The sequence below is a fragment of the Protopterus annectens genome, chromosome 3.part0 (assembly GCF_019279795.1).
Source record: "Protopterus annectens isolate FY-2018-M chromosome 3.part0, PAN1.0, whole genome shotgun sequence".
Lineage (NCBI taxonomy): Eukaryota > Metazoa > Chordata > Ceratodontiformes > Protopteridae > Protopterus > Protopterus annectens.
In genome coordinates this window covers 188,828,028-188,853,906 of record NC_056731.1, presented here as the reverse complement: position 1 = coordinate 188,853,906, position 25,879 = coordinate 188,828,028, and the positions used below count along the sequence as shown (strand labels likewise).

The following is a 25,879-nucleotide window of genomic DNA, read 5'->3' as shown; positions in this document are numbered from 1 at the left end:
AAAAGGGTGTATGGACCAGGTCACTTACCCAGTTAAATGAAATAAATAAATACTTCAAAGCCTTTTATATCTTGTTTCAATTTAAGTGCCAGAAGCATGGCCTCAGACTGAATGCCAAGAAGTGCATCATTTTCCCCATTGGGCAAAATGTCGTCCCACTAATTATCACATTAATAACAACGCACTAAGCATGCAGTCAGTCATGAGGGACTTGGGCATCCAGGTTGATGGCAACCGAACGTTTGACCACCACGTTGCCTCCGTTGTATGGAAGGCTTTCTACATGGCCCACCTCATAAGTAAGGGTATTTCATCCAGGAACAAGGAAGTCATAAAATCTCTGTACTCCTCCCTTATCAGATCCATTATCGAATACACTGCCCCCTTAAGCATGTACCTAGCAAAGCACATGTAGCACTTGGAGAGACCACAGAGGTTCATGAGCAGGAAAATCGTGGGTCTCAAACACTTATCCTATACAGATAAGCTAAAAGCCCTGTCCCTCTACTCAGTCTTGTACAGACTGCTCAGAGGTGACCTGTGTCTGGCATACAAGGCTGCCTCAGATTTAGCCTTGATGGAGTTGCTGCATGTCCGTAAGTCAGACTTCACTCTGAACCTACACGCAAGGTCTCAACCTGGTCTGTGACATTAATACAACTTATTGGTGGGACAGATTTGTGTCCGAATGACTCCCCAATTTGTGGAATAGACTCCCTCTCCATGTCAAACAGAGTACCTCACTAGCCCTCTTTAAGAGGGACCTGGACGACTGGATGGGAAACAGAGTATACCCCTGGGATCCCACCTGTGTCCCTGCTAGACAGGGAAACCAGGTGCTGACTTTGTGGGAACATGGGTGAAATTCTTGGCTTGGCTTGGTTTATAAGGGCCTTCAGGCCAGTAGCCTAGTATTGTCTTATGAACCTAGGAACCTATAAGTCAGAAATTATTTTTTGCTTGAAAGTCATCTCTCTTGCCTTTATAAAATCTGTGGTTTTCTGACAAATCACAGAGGATTGAGGTCACTAAAACTGACCAAATAATGACATGCATTTGCATTTCAGACTTCATGTCCGTCAGAAAATGCATGTTAACACAATTCCTCTTATTCTACCATCTTTTTTTTAAGTTTATAAGAGCAGTATTTAAAATCTGTCCCTATTTTTCGGCCTTTGCCACTCCCCCCATTGTTTTAGGCTTTGGACAAATTTCTTGCTTCAAGAGGTTGAGGTATGGGAGGTAGTACTATTGGATGTTCTGGGAAAGGTGAGTGTATACCATTTTTTGAAGATCCTCCCTAATTTTGGGGAGGATGGAGATGGGCTGAAAGTAGAAGCAGTATGATAGGATATGTTTGTTTTAGGGAGAAGCTTAATGGTGGCATTATGTTTCTGATAATGCAAAGTTTATAGATATGGATGAGGGATACATTATGTGCTATCTGCAGTGAATGAAACAAGCAGAGAAGTTTGTTAGATCCAATAAGCCAGCTGTTGGATATTGTTGAAACATAAAACTATAGAAGCTTTACTTGTTTGCTTAGAAGTAGAAGAGGAATGAAGTGGGGAAGTGGTGGGTGGGGGTGTTGAGTTCCGAAAAGGGAGATTGATGAATTCTTGAAGGTAATCACTAGGGAAGAATTTGCTATTACTGCATTGCAGGAAGATAGAAAGAAAGTAGTTTACAAGGTTTGAGTTACCTGTGATTAGGTCATATTCTTTCCAGAATTGCTTTTGGGATTGTAGAAGATGTGCTTCCTTTAATTTGTGTAGGGAGGTTTTGTGCCTTCTAATGGATTGTTTTGCTAAGTTTCTGAGGGTAATGACATGGGAGTGATAGATGATGTAGGGTTCTAATTTCCACTGCGGTGGTGGTGCTGCGGTAGCGTTGTCGCCTCACAGTAAGACGTTGCCCTATTCGATTCTCAGCTAAAGCGTCTTCTGTGTGGAGACATGCATGAATGGGCATACCTTCATTGACGGTTGTGCGTCAGAGCTGGCAACTCGGCACGTAAAACTGTACTGCCAATCATTAGCGGACCAGAGTTCCGCTGTGGCGACCCCTAACCGGGAAAAGCCGAAAGATACAACAGCAACAACAACCAGTTTTTGTCCTTGAGCTGTAGTAGATGTTCAAGTTTTTTAGTTAGCCTTTTGGAGTTTTGTGAATTTAAATAACCTATTTATTTTTGGGGGAAAAATGGTCTTAAAGTTGTTGGGAGAATGTGTTCAGAATGTTGTCAGCAATGCTGCAGTCATCTTCTGTGAGATTGTTGAACCATGATAAAGACGAAAGAACTTTTTTGGCTTGATTTTTTTGTGTGTTTTTGCTAATTGATGTCTGTAAACTTTAATGATTAGTACATTTTTATGGATTGATTTGCAGTGGTTAGAATGGAGATTTTGGAGAACGAGGTAGGGATGTCTGTGATTAGGAGGTTGAAAGCTGAGTATCTTGAAGATCTGAAAGTGGGTCTTATTAGCATTATAAGGATGAGCTCTGCTTAGAAGCGACATGTCTTGGGTGTAGGGCCCCACAAAATTTAAGGCTGAAGTCTCGAAGAATAACTATATCACAATGAAGAAGAGAGTGATTGAGGTTAGGATGGAGAGTTTTAGTAATGAGTACAGGCGTGGGAGGTAGGAGGGGACAGTGAACAGGGGTATTTTATTTTTTGATGGAAATTTCAAAAGGACTTGTTTGGGCTAGAATAAGAGAGAGAGGGTGGAATTAAGATTATTTTTCTGGATTAGTTTTACATCTCCTAGTTGTTTTCCTGGCCTGCAGTCATGGAGGAAGTTGTAGACTGGGTGAAAGTATTGAAGGCCTAGGTTATTGGTCTTGAGCCAGCATTTTGTTATTACTAGAGTGTCTGGGTTGAGGTGTTGGGTAAAGGCATGGATCTTTTTTAATGCTGTGGGTATTAAGTGCGCATGAAAGTGTGGATAGCGAGAAGGAGTGGAGAGTTCTGGTTTGCATACGAGGGCTGGTGTTGGATTCTTTGTTTTCGATTAGTGTTAAGACTCTTAAGGTGGCGGCTTTTAACAAAGGTCTCTGGTATTATGGTATAGATTTTTGCTTTTTTACTAGAAGTAGGTTGAGAATGTTATTTAAGGGAAGAATTGAAGTGGACCTCTGAAGTGGTGTGGTGTGTGGGAGAAATGATGGGAAATGGCTGATGAGGGAAGTTTGAGAAGGATAGAGAATGGAATGATTTTTAGGGTAGTGAAAGAGGTAGAGGAGTATCAGTAATGTGAGATGCAGTATAAGAAATGCAGAGGGTGTGGCATAGAGAGTGGTTTAAGAGTGGTGTAGATATTTTATGTTGTGTCCATGTTTCTAAGGGGAGGGGAAGAGTGAAAAGTAATAAAGTGCTGGAATCAGGGGATGGTGGGGAGCAAAGTGGTCTGGAGCTCGCCTATTAGTAGGAGCCTGTCAGTCTGTGCATGCCCAGTGAGAGCAAAATTCAGAGAAGGTAATGGAAAGTAAAAGCCTGCACACTGCAGACTGAAGAAAGATACCTGCAGAAATGCCATTATTACAGCAGTTTTAAGGTTGGAAGTGAATTCTGTCTGGTACTTGATGAGATGCTTGAGCAGATTACTGTGCATAGAAGGTGGTTAAACTGAGTAGGACTTATAAGGCCAGGGAAGAGGCATAGTAGGTGGCATATTGACATTTCCCTTAACACTACAGTAGTCTGTAACCTGACATGAGTATAAACTACCACATACATGTTTTTTTTCCAAAACTCCAGGAAGAGTGGGTTTATGTTAATTAATTCTATATTCAGATTTAGAGACGAGCTGTAGTCAATTTGTGCCTGTTTGTATTGCTAAGCAGAGGCAGCCCCCCCCCCAAAAAAGTCAGCAAACTGCCAACTTTCTCAAGTCATGCTCAGGAGGGTAGTAGCAGTGAGTGGCTGGTTTATACTGAATGTGTCTACATATATTTGTGCTTGAGTGCTGATTTGCTACTGCTTTGATGGTTGCTGCTTTTTGTTTTCTTGGTGCAGTGTGGATATCAGAGCTTTCAAAAAAATGCAAGTGTGGGCATAAGATCTCACCACTTGACAAGCACAGTTTGTATTTTCAATGAACAGTATGAGGTTTGTGTTTCCTTTACACTTGGCAATCACTGTTAGAGTAGGAAAAATAAGTTATTTTTGGTAAAATTTAAAGGTAACCCTGCTTGTGCTGATCATGAGACGTTGACCTTGCTCTGCCTCAAGATGAATTAATTGAGTTCAAAGACCAGTCCTAAGGTGAGTAGACCAACGGGTAAGCAAAAAGATAAATATGGGGGGGGGGGGATAAAAGAGAGAGGGAAAGCACAAATAAATAAAAGTGATAAAGATGGATGGGATAAACTTGATTTCTTTCCAGGTCTTTGTTCATTTCCCTTTTTGGGTTTCTGTAGTAGCTATGAGCATTGTGTCTGATAGTTCTCCTGCAAACTAGTGAGAAGGCAGTGTCCTTTCGGTTTTTGAAGTAGAAGTTAGAACATGTTGGTTTCTTCCTGGCTGTCACTTGTAAGATCCTTCAGGTCTTTTCAGAGGCATTCTTTATGTGCTGTTGAACTTGATAATGAGAAGGTGATGGAAGTCTTCATCCGAGCCCAGCAAAAAGTCTCCTGCATTTTTCCCATCTGGTACTAGAGTAGACAGGAGTATTTTCTTCCTTGCCAAACTCTCCTGCCAGACCTTTATGGGTATCCTCACCCGTCCTCATTCTGGTGTTGGCCCTAGTAAGACTGAAAGTCGGCCATCAGGCACCAGTGTTGACATTAACAGATGAGTTGAAATTTATTTTGGTCTTAATTTCACGACTGTAGTGTTGGGTCAGTGCTTTTGATGACATATGTATTGCTGGTATGGGAGCTCCTTCAACTCTGGGGCTTGGAGTCAACATAACAACCTTTGTTTTGTCGCCATTTCTTGTAAACTCTTTTGCTTATGTCTCTCTTGAGTTCGGCCTTCCACCACTCGGGATTTATACTTCTAGCATCTTAGCTCTTCTCGGTGGTTAGGCTTTTTTGTTTGGGACTTAAGTTCTTGGTCTTGGTATCGGTTCTTGCAGGTTTTAGCCTCGGGCATTTGTGGCCTGGTCCATCAGCCTTGAGCATAGTGTTGACTTGAGTTGCAGTGCCATCATTCTAAGTTAGTACTGCATTTGCTACCATAAGAACTGTTTTTACTCTGATTTCAACCTCTACAAGAGGCACTACTTGACTGCTACTTATTTACTTTCCACTGTCACCCAGAGCAGGACATGGGGTCATTGGGCTCTTACTACATCAGGTTATTTGCACATTTCACATCACTGGATTTGTTACCTCCAAGGCTTTGTGAGAAACACAAGTGCAAGCAAAGGCTAGGAGTCTTCCACCTCAGATACTGATGAGGACGAAAGCATTGCTTTGCTTTGCCTTCCTTCCCTGATAACTCCAGTTTTAGTGAGATCCTAGAGGTGATGGAGAAAGGGTGATGTTTCACAGACCCCATGACCTTTCCTCAGTGTACTTTGCAGGAGGCCTTTCATACCACGCCAATCATTGTCTTTTTTTTTTCCTTTTTTTTGGATGGCACCACCATCTAAAAGGTGGTTCTCCACATGTGGCATCTGTCCTGAGGAGGTCAGGTAGGGTCCTCTGCCCGATCAAAGACTGGGCCTGCTGGACAGATCAGATTCCATCGTTGCTCTGGCAGCTATTAAAAGAGCTTCCAACATGATGTCCTGTTTATCCTTTGTTTAAAGAAAGTACCCCATCTCCAGATATCTTGGCCATCACTGAAACATAGATTAAATCCAGTATGAAAGATACAGAATTACCTTATCCAGGCTGTAACATTATGATGACTGCCTGAACCCCCCAATCCCCCCAAAAAAGGGAGCTGATTGGCCTTAATGTAGCAGAGCTGTTATAACCTGTCCTCCTTTCCCAAATTGATCCTCAAGTTTCACTCAGCTGAAATTCTCATAACATTTTAAAGTTAAACTCTTAAAAAATATTGTACATCCTCCCCCCTGGAAACAACATATTTATATACCGAAGAATTTCTCTCCTGTGTGTCTAGTACTATTACTTATGAAAAAAAAATGTTGGGTGATGTCAGTATTGACTGGCGAAATATAACCTCTGACAGTCCCTCATCCTGCATACATCTATTTGTTCTGATTCAACTAATCACAGCACCTACTAGATAACAACAGAATCAATAAAGACACAATTGTTGATAGTACATTTACAGGGCTCTGAGAGTAAAATTCAATCATTGGAACCTAGTCTAACATCCCTGCATACACGCGCAGACTTACCACTCACCACCCCAGTACCCACCAACTTAAACAACGTGGAGTATAAAAAGAGTAAAAGTAAAACACTCGCTCTTCTGTCCACACTTGCCAAAACATTATACATAGCAGAGACAAGACTTGGAGGGAGTGGCTAATTAAAAAAAAAAAAAAACTTTCAGCAATACAGGAAACAGAAGACTTGGAGAAATAATAAACAATACTATGACCGACTAAAACAGGGGTGTCCAACCTTTTCAGTTGCAAGGGCCGCATTGAGTCAACAAAAATGGTGTGGGGGCAAACTGCAGGTGAGGACCAAAAAAAAAAAAAAAAAAAAAACAAACACAGGTTTATGCGGACTAATGTGGCTGTATTGTAGGTTAATTTGAACAATAAATAAATTAATAAATATAAATAAATTAATAAATGCATAATATTTGAATACAATAGATAACTACTTTGTTAAACTGCAGTTAAACAGAGGCCTCTAGTATAGTGCCTTTTTTTAGGCAAGGTTCAAATGACAAATTCACCACCTTAACAGGTACAAGCCAGCAAAATCGGAGGGTAATGCTACTCAGTGCTGGAAGTCTAAACCTCAAAATGCATTCATGCCTATCACATCGGACTACATGACTATGGGTAAGGGAGGAACTTGAGGTGTTTTGGTGTCCACGAGCTAAAAAAATTGCAGAGTTTCATCTGAGGATCAGATCCAAACCAAAAGGTTGAGGAAGAATGAAAATGGGCAACATAGACAGAGCGTTATGGTAAGTATATAACTTTTTACGAGTAAATGTTTTCCTTTAACAAAGTTAATAAACCCATTAAGCAGGTAAACCGTTGTCTCATTACTTTTGGCACTGAAGGGATGGTAGATAGCAAGGAGGAGCCACATTTACCTTTCTACTAAAATGCTTATATATAGCAGTTCTACACCTAAATGCACTGTGTTTATGGCTGTGATATCTGCACTATTTTTTTCTAAACAGCCATTCAGAGTCCATACTTAAATGGTTATCTTTCTGCTTAATACATCCCTGTTATCTAACAGAAACCTGTTTCTAAGAGCAAAGACCTTGATGTCCTGTGATGTGAGGTGCCTAAATAAAATAAACATGGATTATGTTCTGTTTAGCCCTCATCCGTGCCATATAGCATTTATGAGAGTTCCTAACATGTCTCAGACCAGCACACAGCACTAAAACCTGAAATTCCACATTGCCCTGGTAGCAGAAGCTGGGGATTCTCAGGCAGGCAGCAGTCCTGTGCCCCTTTCAGTCCTACCCAGGATTTCCCCATGAGCTCAGCTGTTTGCAGCAAGAATCAGATGGTAGAGAGCAGGCCAGTTGTTTGCCCACTGGGGGTGGCCTATACTCTTTCCCCCTAGTGCAGCACACCTCTCCTGCGGTGGTTCTTCCAAGTTCCACTATATAGCTTCCTTCTGAGAGTTTTCTTTTGCTTACAATGTAATTGCACACAGTAGTAATGGATCAATAGACTAAAGCTCCACAGAATATAATGAATATAATAGAATGTAGTGCTCCTGCCAGGTGTCAGCCATGTGAACAGCTTAAATCTCCCTTCCCCCAGGGATGGGTGAGCAGCCAGCGGAGAGTGGTTGACTCAGAATGTGTTTAACCGAAGTCTTTTCTTTTAAGAAAAACTTAATACCCACTCCTCCATCTATCCACCACCAGAGAACATTAACCAAGCTATGCACATCTGTTGTCTAACATAAAAAAGAAGACACTGCTTCCGTCACAGAACTTTGACTGCAAGAAGAGAGTGATATTTACGTTCTGCTGTAGATGTTCAGTTACTGGGATTTTGCACATAACAGTATTTATTTCAGATTGTCACCACAAATTAGCTTTTTTTAATAAAGTATCCATTATTTCTAAATGTTAGCCATGGAAACTACATAATAACTTCTGTTTTAGCAAATGTTTTTCAGCACTTGTAACCTTTCTGTGCAAAATTGTAGCCATCAAGATTACTGTGTACAGCAATTTTTATATTTAAATAAATACCACAACTGCAAGCAAATAAAATAAATAGTAAAATAATAAGAAAAAATCCAAGTAAATACTGTTTATTTTCATGGTACCTCAGCAAGCAACCTTTTTTGGGTGGATAAAATCACACTGAAACAAGAGCCATATGTAGAAAAACTAAACCTATTAAAACAGCAAACATACAAACCTGAATGAATCTCCTCTGAGAGCCAAGGAACAGTAGAAATCCATAGTTAATTAACTCAACCGTATATATTAGATAAGTTATGTCAACCAGGAGCTAATGTATTATATTTAAGTATATAAAAAGACTCTATTATGACAACTGTTCCATATCCTTGCCAAATTAACGTAACTTTTTCTGAAGTAGTGACTTTCAAACCAATAGGCTATTACAATACAAAAGTGATCTTGAATGGGGCTAAAATTATATTAATTCCTAATATTTCTAATATATCCCTCCATTCTAACATTACACATACTTTGTATCTCCTCAGTATACAATAGTTTACAAGAACCAAAAATACTATAAACCACTCTGTCAGTGCAATAGTTATAGGTTCAAGCAACTGTAAACATGATGCCATTAATTTGCTTCAAATCAGAGAGGCAATGAAATGATAGCTAGCATTATCTATTACAAACTTCAGTGCCTGGAGATGTTAAAGGCTAGAAGAAATGAAGGGAGGAGATTTAAAATGACTATAAACCAATATATTCTCTAAGTTCTAATCCTAAGAAATCATGCATAACAGTAATTCATGTGCATCATGGTCAACCAACAAAATATTCCAGGACTTTATAGTGAGTGATGTGATGTAACTCAAATAATTTTCCTTACCTAGCTAGTTCTAAGGGAGCAAAATACTTGACTTACCTTTGTTGTAGTGTAGTCGGTGTGTACACAACGAAATAAATTAAAATAATAAAATAAATCCTCTCTCTATGGCTGATCTCGCTCCTTCCTGCAGCTTTTCTTTACCAGTAGTAATATAAAAACGGTGATACCAGCGGAAAGATGCTGGTATGAAAAAAACGTAAAAAAAAGAAAGTTGGCGCATGCGCAGAACAGCAAAACTACGCGGACGTGTAAACACACGGAAAAAAAGTGAAATTAAATTTAAATTTAAATTTAAGGGTCGCATGGAAGAGCTCTGAGGGGGGTTGGACACTCCTGAACTAAAACTTTATCATATAAATTATCAAAAGAATTCTGGTCCTCTGTTCACACACTACTCAGTCCTGGCTCAGTGAAAGATCTATATCCATCTGAAACCTGTGCCCCCCCCCCCGAAGTATCAACTATGTTTAATAAATATTTTCAGAGAGCATTGCTGTCTTCCAACAGCAGATCACCCTCCCCTACACAACCCCATAACATATTGCCAACTGCCCCCCACCACTGTCACAATAACCTCTGAAAAATATGAATCCAAACAGTCCTTGGCCACAGATGCTAGCAGCTTTTACTTTAAAACCTGTAATAGTATCTACTATGAAAAAAAAAAGAAAAACTGCTACTTAAACATAAACCTTGCTCCACAGTTGCTGACATACTCCAATCTGAATACCTCAAAATGACAGCAGAAGCCATGTCTTACCTATTACCTATCTTAATCGGTAGATCCGTACAGGAATCTTATGTCGCAGCTGTTTGGAAAAGATCATATGTCATCCCACTGCACAAGGGGCAAAACTCTACAGAAGTCTCCAACTTTCATCCTATTGCAATTCTCTCCCATCTCCCAAAATTCCTAGAATAACTTCTTCACCACATCTTCTCAGAATAGCTACCGGTACTCAAAATGAATTCTGCCCTGGCCATAATAGAACTTCTGCACTGTTATCCTTTTTAGATAATATAAACAAGAAAAGGAACTCTTGCAAACTTATCTCTTCCATATTTCTGGATCTGTCCAAAGCCTTTGATACAGTCTCACATAGCAAACTCCTTCATCAACTGCTCCATCTCGGCATGTCCCCTCTTTCATATTCTTTGGTTTAAAAGCTACCTATCTGATAGACAGCAGACTGTTAGATGATGACATACTTTCTCTCCATACTTCCTGGTTACCAGTGGTGTACACCAAGACTCAGCTTTTGGCCCACTTCTCTTTAACATTTTCATTAATGGCCTCTATACCTCTTGTAAGCAAACATTACTTATACAGTATACTGATGATTTGACAGTAATGTGCTCATCTGACACTGTAAATTACACAAGAAGCTTTCACGTCTGTTGAAAACCCGCTTCATAATGCCCAACTATTACTCACCCCCCCCCAAAAAAAAAACTCGCCTATTCGTCCCCAAAGCACATCTGAAGGAGAAATCCAACTTCAAAATCTCACTTAATACGGAGGTGGAAATTATATCCCATACACAACTGCTTGGTGTGACAATTGATGACCACCTCAGATTTGAACTCCACATTCAAAATATAAAAAAACTCACCAGAAACTTGGCATGTCTTGTAGACACGCAAACATTTTTAGTAATTCTGTTAAAACCACCCTAGCAATCATTTACCTCCTTCCTTCACTCATATATGGTGCCCCTATCCTTACCAACTTGCAGGTATCTGTTAAAACTAAATTTGAAATATGCTACAACAAAGTTACTAAATTTGCTGCCAATGAACAGTACTGTACACATCACTACAAGGCCCTTCAAGGTTTGAACTGGCTTGAACTACCCCACTATCTGGACTTTGTACAACTAGCTACTGCCCACAGTGTCATTTATAAACCCCATGCCTGTCATGCAGTAAGTTGTATTCTTCCTTCTTGTTACCTTAACAGACCCCTTCATTCTAATGATAAACAACTTCTCACCAACTGTAAACTTCAAAAACAGTTGGTAATTGCCTTTACTGCTACTCTGTTGCCAGAAAATGGAGTTCTGTTCCATAGGCTATTAGAACTGTAACTTACCATCTTTCCTACAAGCATCTTCTAAAAGACCACCTATTAAACTCATGTCTGTGCTCGTGCTATAGCTCTGGTTGAACATCAGTCTTGTCTACTTTACTCCACCCCTGTTTGTACAGATTCTCTACCCATGTACATCTTTGGTGTTCCCCTCGCGGGGGTAAAGTATTTGTTATACATTTTGTGATTCAGTTAAGACGTTGGATGATGAAGTGAGCCAGTTACTAGAAGGATTGCCCGATAGAGATTTTAAGTACAAATTGCAGTGTCAAATTCCAGTTGTGGCATCGTTCGTGAACCCCCCCCCCCCCAAAAATGTACCTGGCTTGTGGTGCTGCATGGTAGTGGGCACAAGCACTGGTGTTCACCATCAGACCTTGTTGCACCTTATGGGCTTAGCTTTGGGTATCAAGGTGGCACATAAAGTATGGAAAAACCCTCATGGCAGGTGTTATCAAATTGCAGACTCTCCATTGCACGCCTTATAGAACTCAGTAAAACCAGTGTTCATTTTGTTTTGTTGTGGCCAGCAACAGAAAAACAACAAGTCCAGGAGGAGACACTATGGTCATGGTAACTTCCACAGTGGTTACCAGTCCTGAAGTAGTAACAGTTTTCAGCAGGGATACTGTGGTCTTCCTTTGGGGGAAGACCAACAGTCTTAATCCCTGAGACTGTACTTGGTGTACCATTGTAGAAGCAGTCAGAGGTTTGTTTCTCCGTTTGGGTACATGTCTGGCCATCAAGCAAAACAGGTGGATTAGGTCAGTGGTATTCAGAGGCTGTATAGTTCCCTTCCACACCTCTCCCTACTCTTTGTTTCCTTGCCAAATGTCCAACGCCATCAAAAAGTGTGACAAGAAAAGAGTAGTTAAATCTGTTACTAAAATGAGCCATTCAGGAGGTCCAGCTATCCAGAAAAGATCTAGTTTGTATTTCAACTTGTTTTTTGTTTCCAAAAAAGGCATAGGATCTGAGGACTATACTGCATCTGAGTATCCTGAATAAAGCCCTTATTGATTTCAGACCTGTAGATCAGTGTGTGTATGTACCTTTAAGAAGCTGTCAAAGGGCTTGCACAAATGTATAAATACTGAGCACATGCAAGTCGGACTGCCATTTTGTAGTAAGCTGTTGAGATGTAAGCATGTATGTATAAAAGGTCTGTTTGTTAACCAGTTTGTTTGTATTTTATAATGCTGCTATCTATCCAGATGTGTTTCTGTGTATTAAAGCATCAAAATAAAATACCCCTCCTGCTTGTCATCTATGTTAGAGAAGGATGAGTGACATGGTGTGAGAAGTGGCCTGTCTGAAAGGACATTGTGTCAGAAGCGGCATGTGTAAAATGACTTGAAGCCAGGATAGAATCCAAATTCTTCAGTTTGAGTTCGAGAGGCACTTAGTTGGAAATGGAGGAATATAGAGGAGTGAATCATCTGTACTGTATGTATACTTCGCAAAACAGGTCAGAAATGAATTTCGGATTTTAAAACTTTCTCAGCACTATTTCTTATTCACAAAATATGAAACAAGGCATACAGAACGCTCTAGACAATATTCGCTTAAACCGATATGTCTGGTATTGATAAAAATATTCAAATGACTACGGAAAATGTTTGAAATAAAGTCCGAATTGCATAAAACGAATAAAATAAGTGTAATGGCTACATTTTCGCTAAGCACGTATTTTTCATATTAATCAAAGATATTCGAGCTATTAGAAGTGTATAAAGTGTTTGCATGTTTGTGCAGTATTACAGTAAAGTTATTTCACAAGATACAGCCATTTCAGAGCATATTTCACAAAGTACAGTATTTCAAAGAGCTTATTGTGCATTTGAATGTTGTTACAAGCTCTCAGAAGCTTTTGGCAGTTGTGTTTGCATGTTTGAAGTTCCATGATTATGTTTATGGTAGACCTATCCAGATCAAAACAGACCACCAACCTCTAGTCACTAGCTTGAGAGAGCCTATGCATTCAGCTCCAGACAGACTGCAATGTATGATGCTGAGAGTGCAAAAGTATAATTTCAGTCTTGTCTATAAGAAAGGCAAACTTCTTTATCTTGCTGATACGCTGTCCAGATCACCCAGAAACACCACTGAATATCACGAGAATGAGAACCTTGATTTTGAAGTCATGGAAGTGAGAAAGTTTTCTTCTACATGTCTTGATTAGTTGAGAAGATCACACAGTCACAGATCCAGTTTTACAAAGGCTCAACCACTTTATCAATCAAGGTTGGCAGTCAAAGTAATCTAGTTTACTTCAAGAAGTGCAACCTTACTTTCCATACAAAGATGAGATTTTGTCTGACAATGGTATCATTATGAAATCTCTGAAAGTAATTGTTTTGAAGTCCTTGCAACAAGAGTACATTACTGTCTTGCATCATGGTCATCCAGAAACTGATTCTACCAAAAGAAGAGTGAGAGGGCTAGTATTTTGACCTTCTATGTCACTAGATATTGAGAGAGCACTTTTCATCTTGCTCTGTGTGTAATAGTACAAAGTCACATCCCCAGAAAAAAAGAACCACTTCAGCTAAACCAGATTCCAGAACTAGCTTGGTTGACAGCCACTGACCTTTTTGAGTGGAATGGTCAATATTATTTGGTGTTAGACTCTTACTCCAATTGGTTCGAGATTGACCTACTTCCTAACTTAGCATCCTGTACTGTCATTACTAAGATGAAACCTCATTTTGCGGTACATGGTAGTTTGCATAAAGTTATTTCTGACAATGGCACACAGTTTACAAGCCAACAGTTCAAAAGATTTGGTGAAGAAATGTGACTTTACTCATGCCACAAGTAGCCCTGATTACCCGCAGTCGAATGGTTTGGCAGAATGTGCAGTTCAAATTGCAACACAGTTACTAGAGAAGTCAAAATAAGATAATAGTGATGTTTTCCTGAATCTTTTGTATTTCAGAAATGTTCCTTGTGATAAACATCTTGGTTTACCTGGCCAGAGACTTCTGTTGAGACAAACCAAAACCACATTACCAATCAGTAGTCAGTTGTTGATTTCCATGTGTCAGAAAAAACAGGTCAGTGAAAACAAATCTGTTGAAGAAGCATTTAACTCAGAAGTTCCATTCCTGTGACAAAAGGTATACCTTCATATGCAAAGGCACATTTCCAAATGTGCGTATCCTCGAACTGTTTAGCCGACTTCTGTTACGTTGACTTCCCTAAACATCTTAAAAATAACGACATTCGACATTCCTGATCGTTCCACCGCCGAAACGAGTGCTACCATGGGTCAAAAAGGGGCGAGGTTTTGTAATTCGGCGCTTTGGTTTTCGAAGTGCGCAGTTTGGCAGCAGCATTGAAGATGTGGCCATCGAACTTATGACGGTATACCCGATAAAACCAGCAACCAACTCAGTCTGTTACAAGAAGGAGAAGTAGTAAGGATGCAGATGTGCAGAGGTTATGATCTTATTGGTGTCATGAAAAGTATTTGCCCAGAGCTGAGGTCATACATTATGGAATCACAAGGAGCAGCCTTTAGGTGGCATTTGAAAGCACTTCATACCGGTGACCGAGCCTATACCACAGCATATAGCCTGTGAGAAAGACTCGTTATCGCAGAGTGAGTTGTCTGGTGTTACAATTCCAGAGGAAGTTGCAGAGAATATTCCCATTCCTTTGACAAATCCAGAGCTTGCTGATATGAGTTGTTCATCGAAGACTGTCCCTGTTGCTAAATTTAGTCCAGATTGTTATGTTACGAGGGATGTTCTTATCTCTAAACCCTGTAACAGATATAAGGCAACATGGACATAAAGATTGTGTTTTGTTTCTAATGTCTAGTATAATGCATGTCTAACTCTAATATTATTTTTACCAAGGGCAATCTTTTTAAGAGGGAGGATGTAGATTAATGTGTGTGTATGTACCTTTTAAGAAGCAATCCAAGGGCTTGCACAAGTGTATAAACACTGAGCACGTGCAGGTCAGACTGCCATTTTGTAGTAAGCTGCTGAGATGCAAGCAGGTATGTATATAAGGTCTGTCTGTTAATCAGTTTGTTTGTATTTTGTAATGCTGCTGTCCATCCTGATGTGCTTCCATGTATTAAAACGAAATACCCCGCCTGCTTGTCATCTATGTTAGAGAAGGACGAGCAACAAGACCCTTTTGTTTTTATATTCCAGTTTTTGGAGACCAGGTGGGAGCTGTATGCCTGTAGGTCTGACACTGAGGAACGAGACTGTAGAGGTTATGCTGTTCAGGCTGCTAAGAATGGGTTCTTGTACACCTAACAAAATGAGATGCTACATTTTATGTAGGTATAATTATAGCATGGGCACTTAACTTTCAGGTCTTATTTTTTATTTTGTTTTGACTTGGTCTCTTGTTCTTCATTCATTTGTTAAAAAATGGACTAGTGTTTTTTATGTTTGCTGTTTGAGGTTGTTAGGATTTTTCTGAAATTAAGCTTTTCACAAAATGAAGATATGTTAAGACAGTTCTAAATGTGTCTTGTATTCCACTTTGAGATCACCTTAGAAAAGAACTTTGGTATGATGGAAGGAATTGTAAATACAATAAGATATGGTCAACAAGAAAAAGAAAAGTAAGGCTTTCTATCAAGTAGGTCAGAACAGAAAAGGGAAATTCAAATATTTTAAATAAATGCTGCAGTGATTTCCCAGTGGCTGCTGTGAGTAATGAGGAACTGTATATGGCTGTAGAAGTTAATTCTGAGTTCAGCTCCACACAGTGCTGTGCTGTGTTTGTTTGTTTGTGTGTATTGCTAGTTTAAAAGATACAACAGGATCCGTGTGTGTGTGTAATATATAATGCGTGCGAGTCTCTCTGAATATGTGTAGATATGTTTAGTATAGAAAACGCTCTTACCTGAGTAAAGGCCTAAGAGAGTGGTATAGAAGAGAGTAGCTTAATGAAAACTTGGTGACCATAGCAGACCTTAGTATGCTAAATTAGCATCTCTAGCTAAAGAAAATTACAGAGCATTCTTTAGCTACATCCGAAATCAAAAAGAAAAGACCCAGATGTGTGTCGAACTAGCTGTGGATGGGTACCACTTGTACTGAACCTGAGGACATCACCAACCTGCTAGCATACAGGTTTGGCAAAAACTTCACCCTTCTGTCCCCACCAGTCATACCCCATAACATGTAAGATCCAAAAACATAACATACCTGTCACCAGTCCTCTGCCTAGTATCTCCAGAGAGCAAGTCCTAGCTGCACTCTCCAAGGCCAAAAAAACAGCCTCTATGGGCCTGGACGACATCCCAGGCTGCTTATTAAATGGTCTAAAACATGAGTTAGCTGCACCGCTGAGCATGTTGTTCAGTCTTAGTCTAAGCACTGACTTTGTCCCAGCTGAGTGGAAAGCATCAACCATAATCCCCTTGCACAATGGGGGTCCCTCAACCGACCCTGGGAACTATAGACCCATAAGCCTAAACAACCTTATCAGCAAGGCCATGGAGAGAATCATTATGGACCTTATCAACAAGGATAATAGGTGACCTTCAAACTCTTGACCCAACACAGTTTGGCTTCATTAACGCCAGATCTTGCCAACTAAACTTGGAGGACGTCTTTGAGAATGTCACCGAGGCCCTGGATGAAGGCAAAACAGTTCACACTGCCAATCTCGACCTAGTCAAGGGATTTGGCACAATTCCTCACTCCAGCATCATTGAGAAACTCACCCAGCTGGGGAATAACCCTTATGTCACTAGAGGGGTTGCCAGCTGGCACAGAAACAGAACACACACAATCATAATTGGGGATGCCACCTCTATTAGCAGACCTGCTACCAGTGGTGTTCCACAAGAATCTGTGCTAGGCCCCCTACTGTTTGGTATCTATTTTTCAGAAGTCCAGGCAAAAATAAATGGCCTGTGGCTTATATTTCCTGATGACTGCAAACTGGATCCAATCATCGAATCCCCCAAAGATGTCAACATACTACAAAATGGGCTTACACAGACAGTTGATTGGTGTCAAAGCCACGGACTTGAACTTAACGCAGAAAAAATGCATTATCATCCCCCTTCAGCAAAGAAGATACCCCTTTTGATTACAGTATTAATAATACCCCACCTGAGCTCAATCCCACTAGTTAGAGATTTAGCAACGTAAGTTGATAGTAGCCTTAATTTTGATCATCAGGTGTCCAAGGACAGGCCTATTATGTTGCATTCCTCATAAGCAAGAGTATAGCATCAAAGCTAAGGAGGTTATAATTCCCCTCTATTCAGCTCTCATCAGACCAATAATAGAGCATAATGTTCCTTTCTGCATGTACCTCATCAGACATTTGCAGCATCTGGAGATATCTCAGAGTTTTCTCACCAAGAAAATTCAGGGCCAACAACACATGACCTGCATGGACAGACTGAAGGCACTATCACTTTACTCCGTATTGTATGGACCTGCTTAGAGGAGACTTGTGCCTGGCCTACAGAGCAGTCTCAAATCTTGCCTTGATAAAAGTGCCCATCTGCAAATCCAATGGGACAAGAGTCGCTCACTCTAGGGATCTTAAGCTAGCCCGTGGTATTAACAGGACGTGCTGGAGAGACAGCTACATCTCCTAGAGGTTGGCACTCCTGTGGGTCAAACTCCCAGCTCATGTAAATCAAAGCTCCTCAATGACCCTGTTTAAGTGTAACCTGGACATTTGGATGGGAAACTGTAAATTTACACCAAGGATTTCACCTATGTCCCTCTTAGACAGGGGTAGCAAGTGCTGATCTTAGATTTGTACGCAAACATAGATTATATATCTTGGGCCATAAGGGAACAAGGGCATAACATGGCTAGGCTTGTAGAGGCATTAGGGTGAAAAGACTGCATCAGTGCTAAGAGATCAGAGGATTGAAGATATTTGTGTGTGACTTGTTTAAAATTATTTTCATAATATAACAACGTTATAGTGGTTAATGCTATCTTTATTTTATTTTTTAAAGGATATTCATCCATTTTATGCAGATCTGATGAATGTTTTATATGACAAAGACCACTATAAGCTGGCTTTGGGTCAAATAAATATAGCCAAGAACCTCATTGACAAGTAAGTACTTGTGTGCTTTAAACTGAAGCTGACCTTTAAAATGCATATTTTGTATTTCAGTAGTGATGCACCATTTTATTTATTATTTATATTATTTTACATTTATTTACTGGGGTAGTACACCTTGCGCTGCCAGGTGAAATATTCACAATGAAAAGGCGGTATAATAACAGAAAACAATATTAAGTAGAAATTTGTTTACAGTTATATTGGATGTTAATCTTTCATTCTGATGTCTTTTTTGTCCGCCTCAATTATTGGTTTAGTGGATCTAACCTTGTCTTATCCGCCGTTCTCAACTATTGAGACTGAGTCCCCAGCTACCACAAACCCTGAGAGGACTCACGGAAGGATATTCCAAAGGATGGTGAAACCAAATGAAACCCTGGACCTACGCTGCAGGGGGTCTATATTATAACCTGGAATGATTAAAAGAGCAAATGCTCTTTAATCGACTCCTTAAAATCAAAAGCACTAAATACCAAACAGACGGAACAGTGATTTTTTTTTTCCCTCAGGGAAAAAAAATCACTGGGCCGTTTTCGGAACTTTGCCATTTCCTCCACTGTGGTGCGATCTTGGAGTTGGTATATTTAAGTAGGGGGGTGTGGGGGAGGCGAAGCCCCCACTTTATTTTGTGTTTGGATTTTTTTTCCCCTTTGGGAAAAAAATCGCTGTTCCGTGTTTTCGGGATTTAGTGCCTTCAAATTTAAGGGGTCGATTTAAAGAGCGTTTGCTCTTTTAATCGTTCGAGGTTATAATATAGACCCCGCTGCAGGTTCTGCTTGTAATAAGAGCTAAATGTATGCACTGTAGGACAAGTAGTCACAGCACATGTATTACCTTTAGGGACCCTAACAAAGAAACCTGTAGATGTTAGAAAAACTCTAGTTGAGTGAGGTTTAGGTTTGTGATGCAGCAACAGTCCCTTGGCTATATAAACAAACTTAATGCATTCAGGCAACCATCTGCACAAGGTGACCTTGGAGACGCTAGTTCCCAATTTAGCTTTAGAAAGAAAAAAAATTGGTCTGATTTTTTTTAAAATCTTTGGTGCAATGTGAATAGAAGTGTAATTGACGACCATTCAACAAATGCTGGAGATGTTAGCCCTTGTTTGAGAAAATGGGAAAGGGAAATGGAAGATTAACTGCCTGATTCAAGGCAAAGTCAGAAGCAACTTTGGGAAGGAAGTTGGGGGTCGTTCGGAGAGAAACCCTATCTTTGTGAAAGGCCAAATATGGTGTCGTGCAAATTGAGGTCTAGAGTTCAAAGATCCTTCTTGCTGAGGTAAGATCCACTAGAAAAATAATTTTCCAAGAAAGGAACTTCAGCTTTCAGTAGCTGCTGGTTCAAAAGGACAACAGGATGCTTCAGAGGAGGCTGTATGAGAAAGGTACCTCCACAGAAAAAGCCTTAGACAGTTTCAGTGAAGCAGTATCAGTATGGACTTCACCATCATGGAAATTAAAGATAGCTGCTGTCTCTGCTCCAGGACCCCCTTCCCCCTCTCCTGAGGTCCAACGCTGTTGAGTTAGTGAGATAGACTGTCAAAGTCGAAGATATCTCGTCCATTGTCTCCAACAAAGGGGATCCCACAGGAAACTCTCAGGTCCATGTACAGTGGATCTGAAGGTTGTATCTGAGAAGGAGCAACATTGAGAGGGATGGATGATCCTGATACCCCAGTGGCAGGAAGGGTGGTAAATACCCTATCCTTATTCAAGTCCCCCAGAGCTTCTGCATCACCCTGTCCACATATACTTCTAGCAGACTCCTCTAATACCATACCAACCTGAAGGAAGAAACCATCAAGGATGGCCTGAGACCTTTGAAGGGGCCTCTCTGATTTAAGGATAGGCGATCAAAGCCAAGGGGTGTCTAACTCTGATGAAAATCTGAGTTCCACAAGCAGGGAAGTAGTCAGTGAATGTATCTGAATGAGCTCTGCACTGTCTGGAATGGCAGTGTTGAATACAACAGTTTAGAAACTTTAGAAGCTGGACCCACATATCCTTTTGGATCAGGAGATCTCTTTCTCAGTTTGAGATCTCTTATCCTTTTGACTTCTCCCTCTCCTTATCTTTTTCTCTGCCTCTCTCCTTTGATCTTTTATAGATTCTTAGGTAAGTACTGTGCTAGCTACCCTTGTGTTCCATTTTAAGCCTGGCCACTTTCCCTTTTTGTGCTCAGAGTAACCTATACCATTTGATTGTAGATTGATCTTACCTATCCATGGTCAATAATTTTATATTACCTTAATAAGAATAACTGGGATAATGTCATAGATAATTTGAGGGGATCATGCATGGTATAAAGTATTTAGGAGCTGACCCTGTCCGTTAGTGTTACAGGGGGACTGTCCTGGGGTAAATTTTCTGTTTCCCATCCATAGATCCAAGTTGTGCTTGAAAATAGACAGGGATGAACTTTATGTGGGTGGGTGGATGGGGATTTTGTTCTACAGGACTGGTATCCTCTGAAGAAGCGGTATCTTCTTTTTTGAAGCTCTCTTCACTGAAGAGGAATGAGGCCAATTCTCTCACGGAGACAAAAGTCCCTTGAGCACTAATTTAGACCTTTGGTCAGACAAGGCCAGCTGCACAAAAGAACAAGAAACATCACATTACTCTTGGAGATGAACTGCCCCCAGACAGATGCATTTTCTATGTGGATACTGAAAGGGGAGTTTTGTGTCAACAGGTGGAACACTTTTTAAATACAAGAGCCTTGTGGGCCATGCTGTGAAAGAAAACGGTCAACAGCCACACAAAATCCGATACTAATCTCTGCATGTAGTTAGTGCTAACAACTACACTAAAGGTGCAACCAGCAGAAAGCAAATACCAGTTTAACTAGAAAAGGGAAAAACAAGAATATATTTTTTAGTTGTGTGTGTGTGTGTGTGTATGTATATATATATATATATATATATATATATATATATATATATATATATATATATATATATAAAATCTATATGTGTGTATAATGTTCTGACTGAAATCACTGTTAACAGTATTTGTAACAGATAAATGTAATGTGGCTAGATGGTAGGGAAGTAAAAGCAGGAATACAGATGCTTAATATACTAAGCTATTCAACAGCTGTAGCTAGAGGTCTAACACTAGGAGAAAATAGAAAAAGGTTTAATCTCAAATGAGAACATGATGATTGAAGACTTCGCTTATCTACTGAAAATGAAGTTGAACCACAGCTACCTCTTTGATTCTTCTGTCTAATTCAAGCAGCAGATGAGATCTGAGGAACTGTGAGGGTGGAGGGGGAAATATGGGTAGGGGGAGGAGCCTGAGCCTCGATTCCAGGTGTCTGAAAGTTGCTGGTATGAAATCTAGATGGATCTGATATTCTAGTAATTGAGATGGATGGAAGAAGACGGTACAGATCTAGCATTATGGTAAATATGTAACTTTCCTTTCTCTGTTTGTGTTTTTTTTTGCGCAATTGACTAAACCTACACAACTTTGCATTGTCATGAAGAAATAAATTATGTCTTCTAATAAATGTGTTTAATATATTGAGACCTCTTAAGTGGGTTTAACACTTGGATACTTCATCCTTTGCCTTCTCACAGGGTTCTTCATCCTTTGTCCCTCTGAGTTCTAAAAATTTTAGGGGCGTTACTCCTTTTGGCCTACATCTGGCATCTTAATTGTAAGGTTAAGGGGCATGTACAGGTTCACAGTCCCAGTAATTTCTAGCTGCTCATAATGTTTAGATCTCTTCAAAGAATTTGTTGTTTTTAAACCTCCTGATTGTTGAATAAGAAGCATAGGCCTCCCTTCACGTGCAATTTTACTCATAAGAATATGAATCAGGAGTGCCATAGGTTCTGCCTTTTTTTTTTCTTTTTGGGTGAAGTTATATTGTTATCTGGTGTCTCCACACCACTGCTCAGAAGTCAGCCCTTCAGTATTACTGTGTTTGAAAGAAGTTCAAAGCCTTTGTAATCAGTGTGCATCTGGTGAAGATTGGAAAAAAGCGTAGGAATGTAATGGTGGGCCTGCCACAAGATCCCAGAATGGTGCAGCATTGGTAGTAGGAAGGAAACCTCTAATCCATTCCGCATACGTGTGGATCTTGATTTTATTTGAAACTTTCTTCCCTGGCTGTGACCTTCATACCCTTGCTTTGGTCTTTGTCTTCAGAGATGTGGAAAAAAGAACAAGTGGGGGTACCTATGTTATACTTGCCTTGGTTGCACTACCAAGAACAAGTTTACAGCCTTCTGTAGTTTGCACGGAGTAGTGAATGATACAGTAGCAAGAGTAGAATGGGTCTTCAAGCTTTTGAACATTTAATCTCAAGAGAACAGCTTCCTTTTCCTCTTTATAGTAACTCACTGTTGAGTGGTGAGGCTACAGTGAGTCAGTGCAGTGCTTCCAATGTGCACTTTTCAGCCATGTGCCTTTTCTGGTACTTGCATTGGAAGTATATTTCGCACAGGGGTGACAAATAGCTGAGCTGGTATGTGAGTGTATCCCTCAGCAGTTATTCATGATAGCCTCACTTGGCCCAGCGTGGAAATCATCTGCAGGTGTGATTTTTGGTGTACTCCTCTCTGACTCAGACTGGACCGGGTCCCCACATAACTTCATTTGGGTACATGGTTTCCGGAACTCCTTTCCTTTCATTCTGTTAAATACTAGTGGAGTGATTATGAAGATCATCTCCTTCTGCATAACATTCTTCTGCCTTCGCTTACTGTAAAGAGGCGGGGGCTGTTGTGTTTAAAACAAGTTAGGACCAGAGTCGCCTTAGTCTTTCCTTTCCTGAGGACTTCTACTTTGAGAAGGTGCTCAGAATAATGATGTTTACCTCAGAGTGGCCTGCTTCACTTTTTTTTTCTGAATTTAGCACTTGAATGCTTAGCTGGGTCATTCTGACAACACTTGCTAGGTTATTGCCCCTTGGAGAAAGTTGCTAAGGATGTTATTTCTGCTTTCTGCAAGTAACCTGATTTCAGAACCATTATGTTCAAGAAAGTAGATTGTATTTGTCCATCTTTTGAGTGGTCTTGTTTTCTCACCTCACATCCTGAGAACTGCCCTCACTTTTACTGACTCTTACTACTTCAGTCAGGTTGAGAAAGTAACTTTCCCAAAGCCTCCTTTCTTTATCAGATAAAAAAGGCTGTGGAAAAGTTATTTTCTCAACCTGACTGAAGTAGTAAGAGTTAGCAAAACTCGCATGTGCCTTGGTTCTATATAGGGTTCCATTTGGTCCAAAGGGGGTTGGCATAGTGCTTACGGCGTTAGTGCACAGATGCAAGGTACAGGGTTTGATTCTCGCCTTTGAGGGAAATTGGCTGGGTTTAAAATGGCTTTCGTGGCCAGCTAGCCTAGTATTTATCTATGAATAAACCCAATTTAAAATTTTTTTGTTGTGGAAAAGACGGTAGATGTTTGGCATCTAACTGTATGCATGCTAGAGTAAGACTTTCCTCTCTTTTTGGAGGAATTGTATCAGGGTGTTCTGGATTCTTCCATCTAGGATAAAATCCCTTTTGATGACTTTTCTAAAGAAATCGTATCTCCAGAGTAAGGGTGAGGCAACCCCCCCCCCTTTTTTTTTTAAACTAAAGACATATGTATCCTTTACTTGTTGCAGGTATTCTCTGATTTTTTTTTATAGGCAGAAAGCTATATTGTTGGGAGCTCCAGATATTTCCTTTGTCTTCTTGGTTCTGCATCTCAGTCTGCTGTGTGGTTGATTTTTGCAGTGGTAACTGCTGCGTTGGCCATAGCCTAGCCGTAGACCTGCTTTGTCTCCATGAGCTGCCCAAGTAAGAGATGGGTTATCTGAGTGTATCCGTGTTTGGAGAACTAGTTTCCAAAGTGACGGTCTTCCCCCTTCCACCTTGTCCATTTTTATTGGACCAAACAGTTTCACAGGAATTTTTTATGTTATTTATTCCTCATATTGTTGATTTGTAATATGAGTTGACATACATTTTTAACAATAAAGAAAGTTCACTGCAATATTTTCCTTCATTGCATTCATGCTTTGTAAGTAGTTTCCATCATAACTATACCCTACTTGTATGCGCTATTCCTACCCACGTGACTGGTTTTAGTCATCTACTTGAGCATTGTCTGAGGGGGGCAGTTGTTCCCAAATGCACCATGTGGTTTATGAAATTTATTTTCTTTTTAATGATCCCATCTCTAAACCTTTCTGTTTACGGTATTCATTACTTCATTTACAGCTGGTTTATTCTTTGATTTTCACTTTGGTGTGACTGCCTTTTTGGTTGTTAATAAGGCTTTTAAGTTTAATGTTACTATGTGGCAACAGTTGCAAACCTAGACACCAACTCTGTGACACCATCTCCTTATTTAATGTAGTATGTTCCCTCAGCAGTTGTGTCAGGACATCTGTAAAGAACACTTAAACTCATTTAACTCCATACATTTTTCCAATTTCATCTGTTACTCCCTTTACATCTCTTACATCTGCTCTCTGCTTGAGGGGAAACATTTTGAAGTCTTCTTGGAGTATAAAAGTACCTGTTTAAACCTTTCCATGGAAATTTCCTAAATTGTCTTGGCTTTGTAACATACTTAGAGGCTGTACAAATGCCCTTCATTCACATTTTGTAATTTGTCATTATATTTATTCTTCCTTCCCAATCTTTACTGATTATTATAGTTGTCTACCAGTAGTTTGTATACCTCACTAATAACCTCTTTCTTAATTGCATATTCTCTTGGTTCCATTACAAACATTACCAAAGCTGGTCTTCCACTCGATGCCCCCCACCCTGTCTCTGTCTCTCCCTCCCATGTATTCCACCAACAGTCCTTGAAACTGGAGATAGTCTCTGACCTGCAGTTCAAATACTTGATTGGCGTTGTCTGACTGCATCACTTTTCCCTTCTGCCTTATCGCACCCAGTAGTGTGGTTCCTTTGGTAATTTCCTCTGATTACTTCTTGCCACAAATTGTTTATTTTCTGTGTTCGTCTGTATCCCTTGTACTTCCATCTTGTTCTGCTTTCCTTTTTCCACTTTGATCTTTAGTCCTGTCCTTCAGTTAGATATAGCATAACTTGAAAGTATCCTGTCAAATCAGGTAGTCATAAACCACCCTGTTTTCTAGGAATATTTTGCATATCCCACTTTATTTTTTTCAGTCTTCCCTTCACAAATATATTCCTTAATCTCTTAATGGTCATCTGTAAGAGAGCAAAAGCATAACTTCATCCATTTAGATAGGAGCATCAGTTCTAAATTTTATGCCTGTTTGTTTAAACAGACATTATGCACTTATATAGCCAAACTGAAAGCAAAGCTCTCTTCACCCAAGACTGGACTAGACAGTCAAGAGGAGAAGGTAAACACTTGCACCACACCACACTCATCACATAGTCCCTCAAAACCTACACCACCAAAACACACATCGCAGCACAAAACACACATCCACATTCGCAGAGGCTCTCAATAAAAATCTGCTCAAGCAACAGAGACCTCCAAAGCAGAAACGCATACAACCTCCACACCCCCAACACAACCCAAATGACACATAGCCCACAAACTCAGTG

The 25,879-nt window shown here is 40.1% G+C and overlaps 1 protein-coding gene across 1 annotated transcript in view; it reads left to right on the top strand.

Moving 5' to 3' along the window:
• GTPBP4 (GTP binding protein 4) overlaps nt 1-25,879 on the top strand; it is an 869,480-nt gene that overhangs the window by 84,335 nt on the left and 759,266 nt on the right. Inside the window, exon 3 of the mRNA XM_044064686.1 lies at nt 18,212-18,315. Coding sequence (XP_043920621.1) covers nt 18,212-18,315 — 104 coding nt within the window. The remainder of the gene's footprint in view (nt 1-18,211; nt 18,316-25,879) is intronic.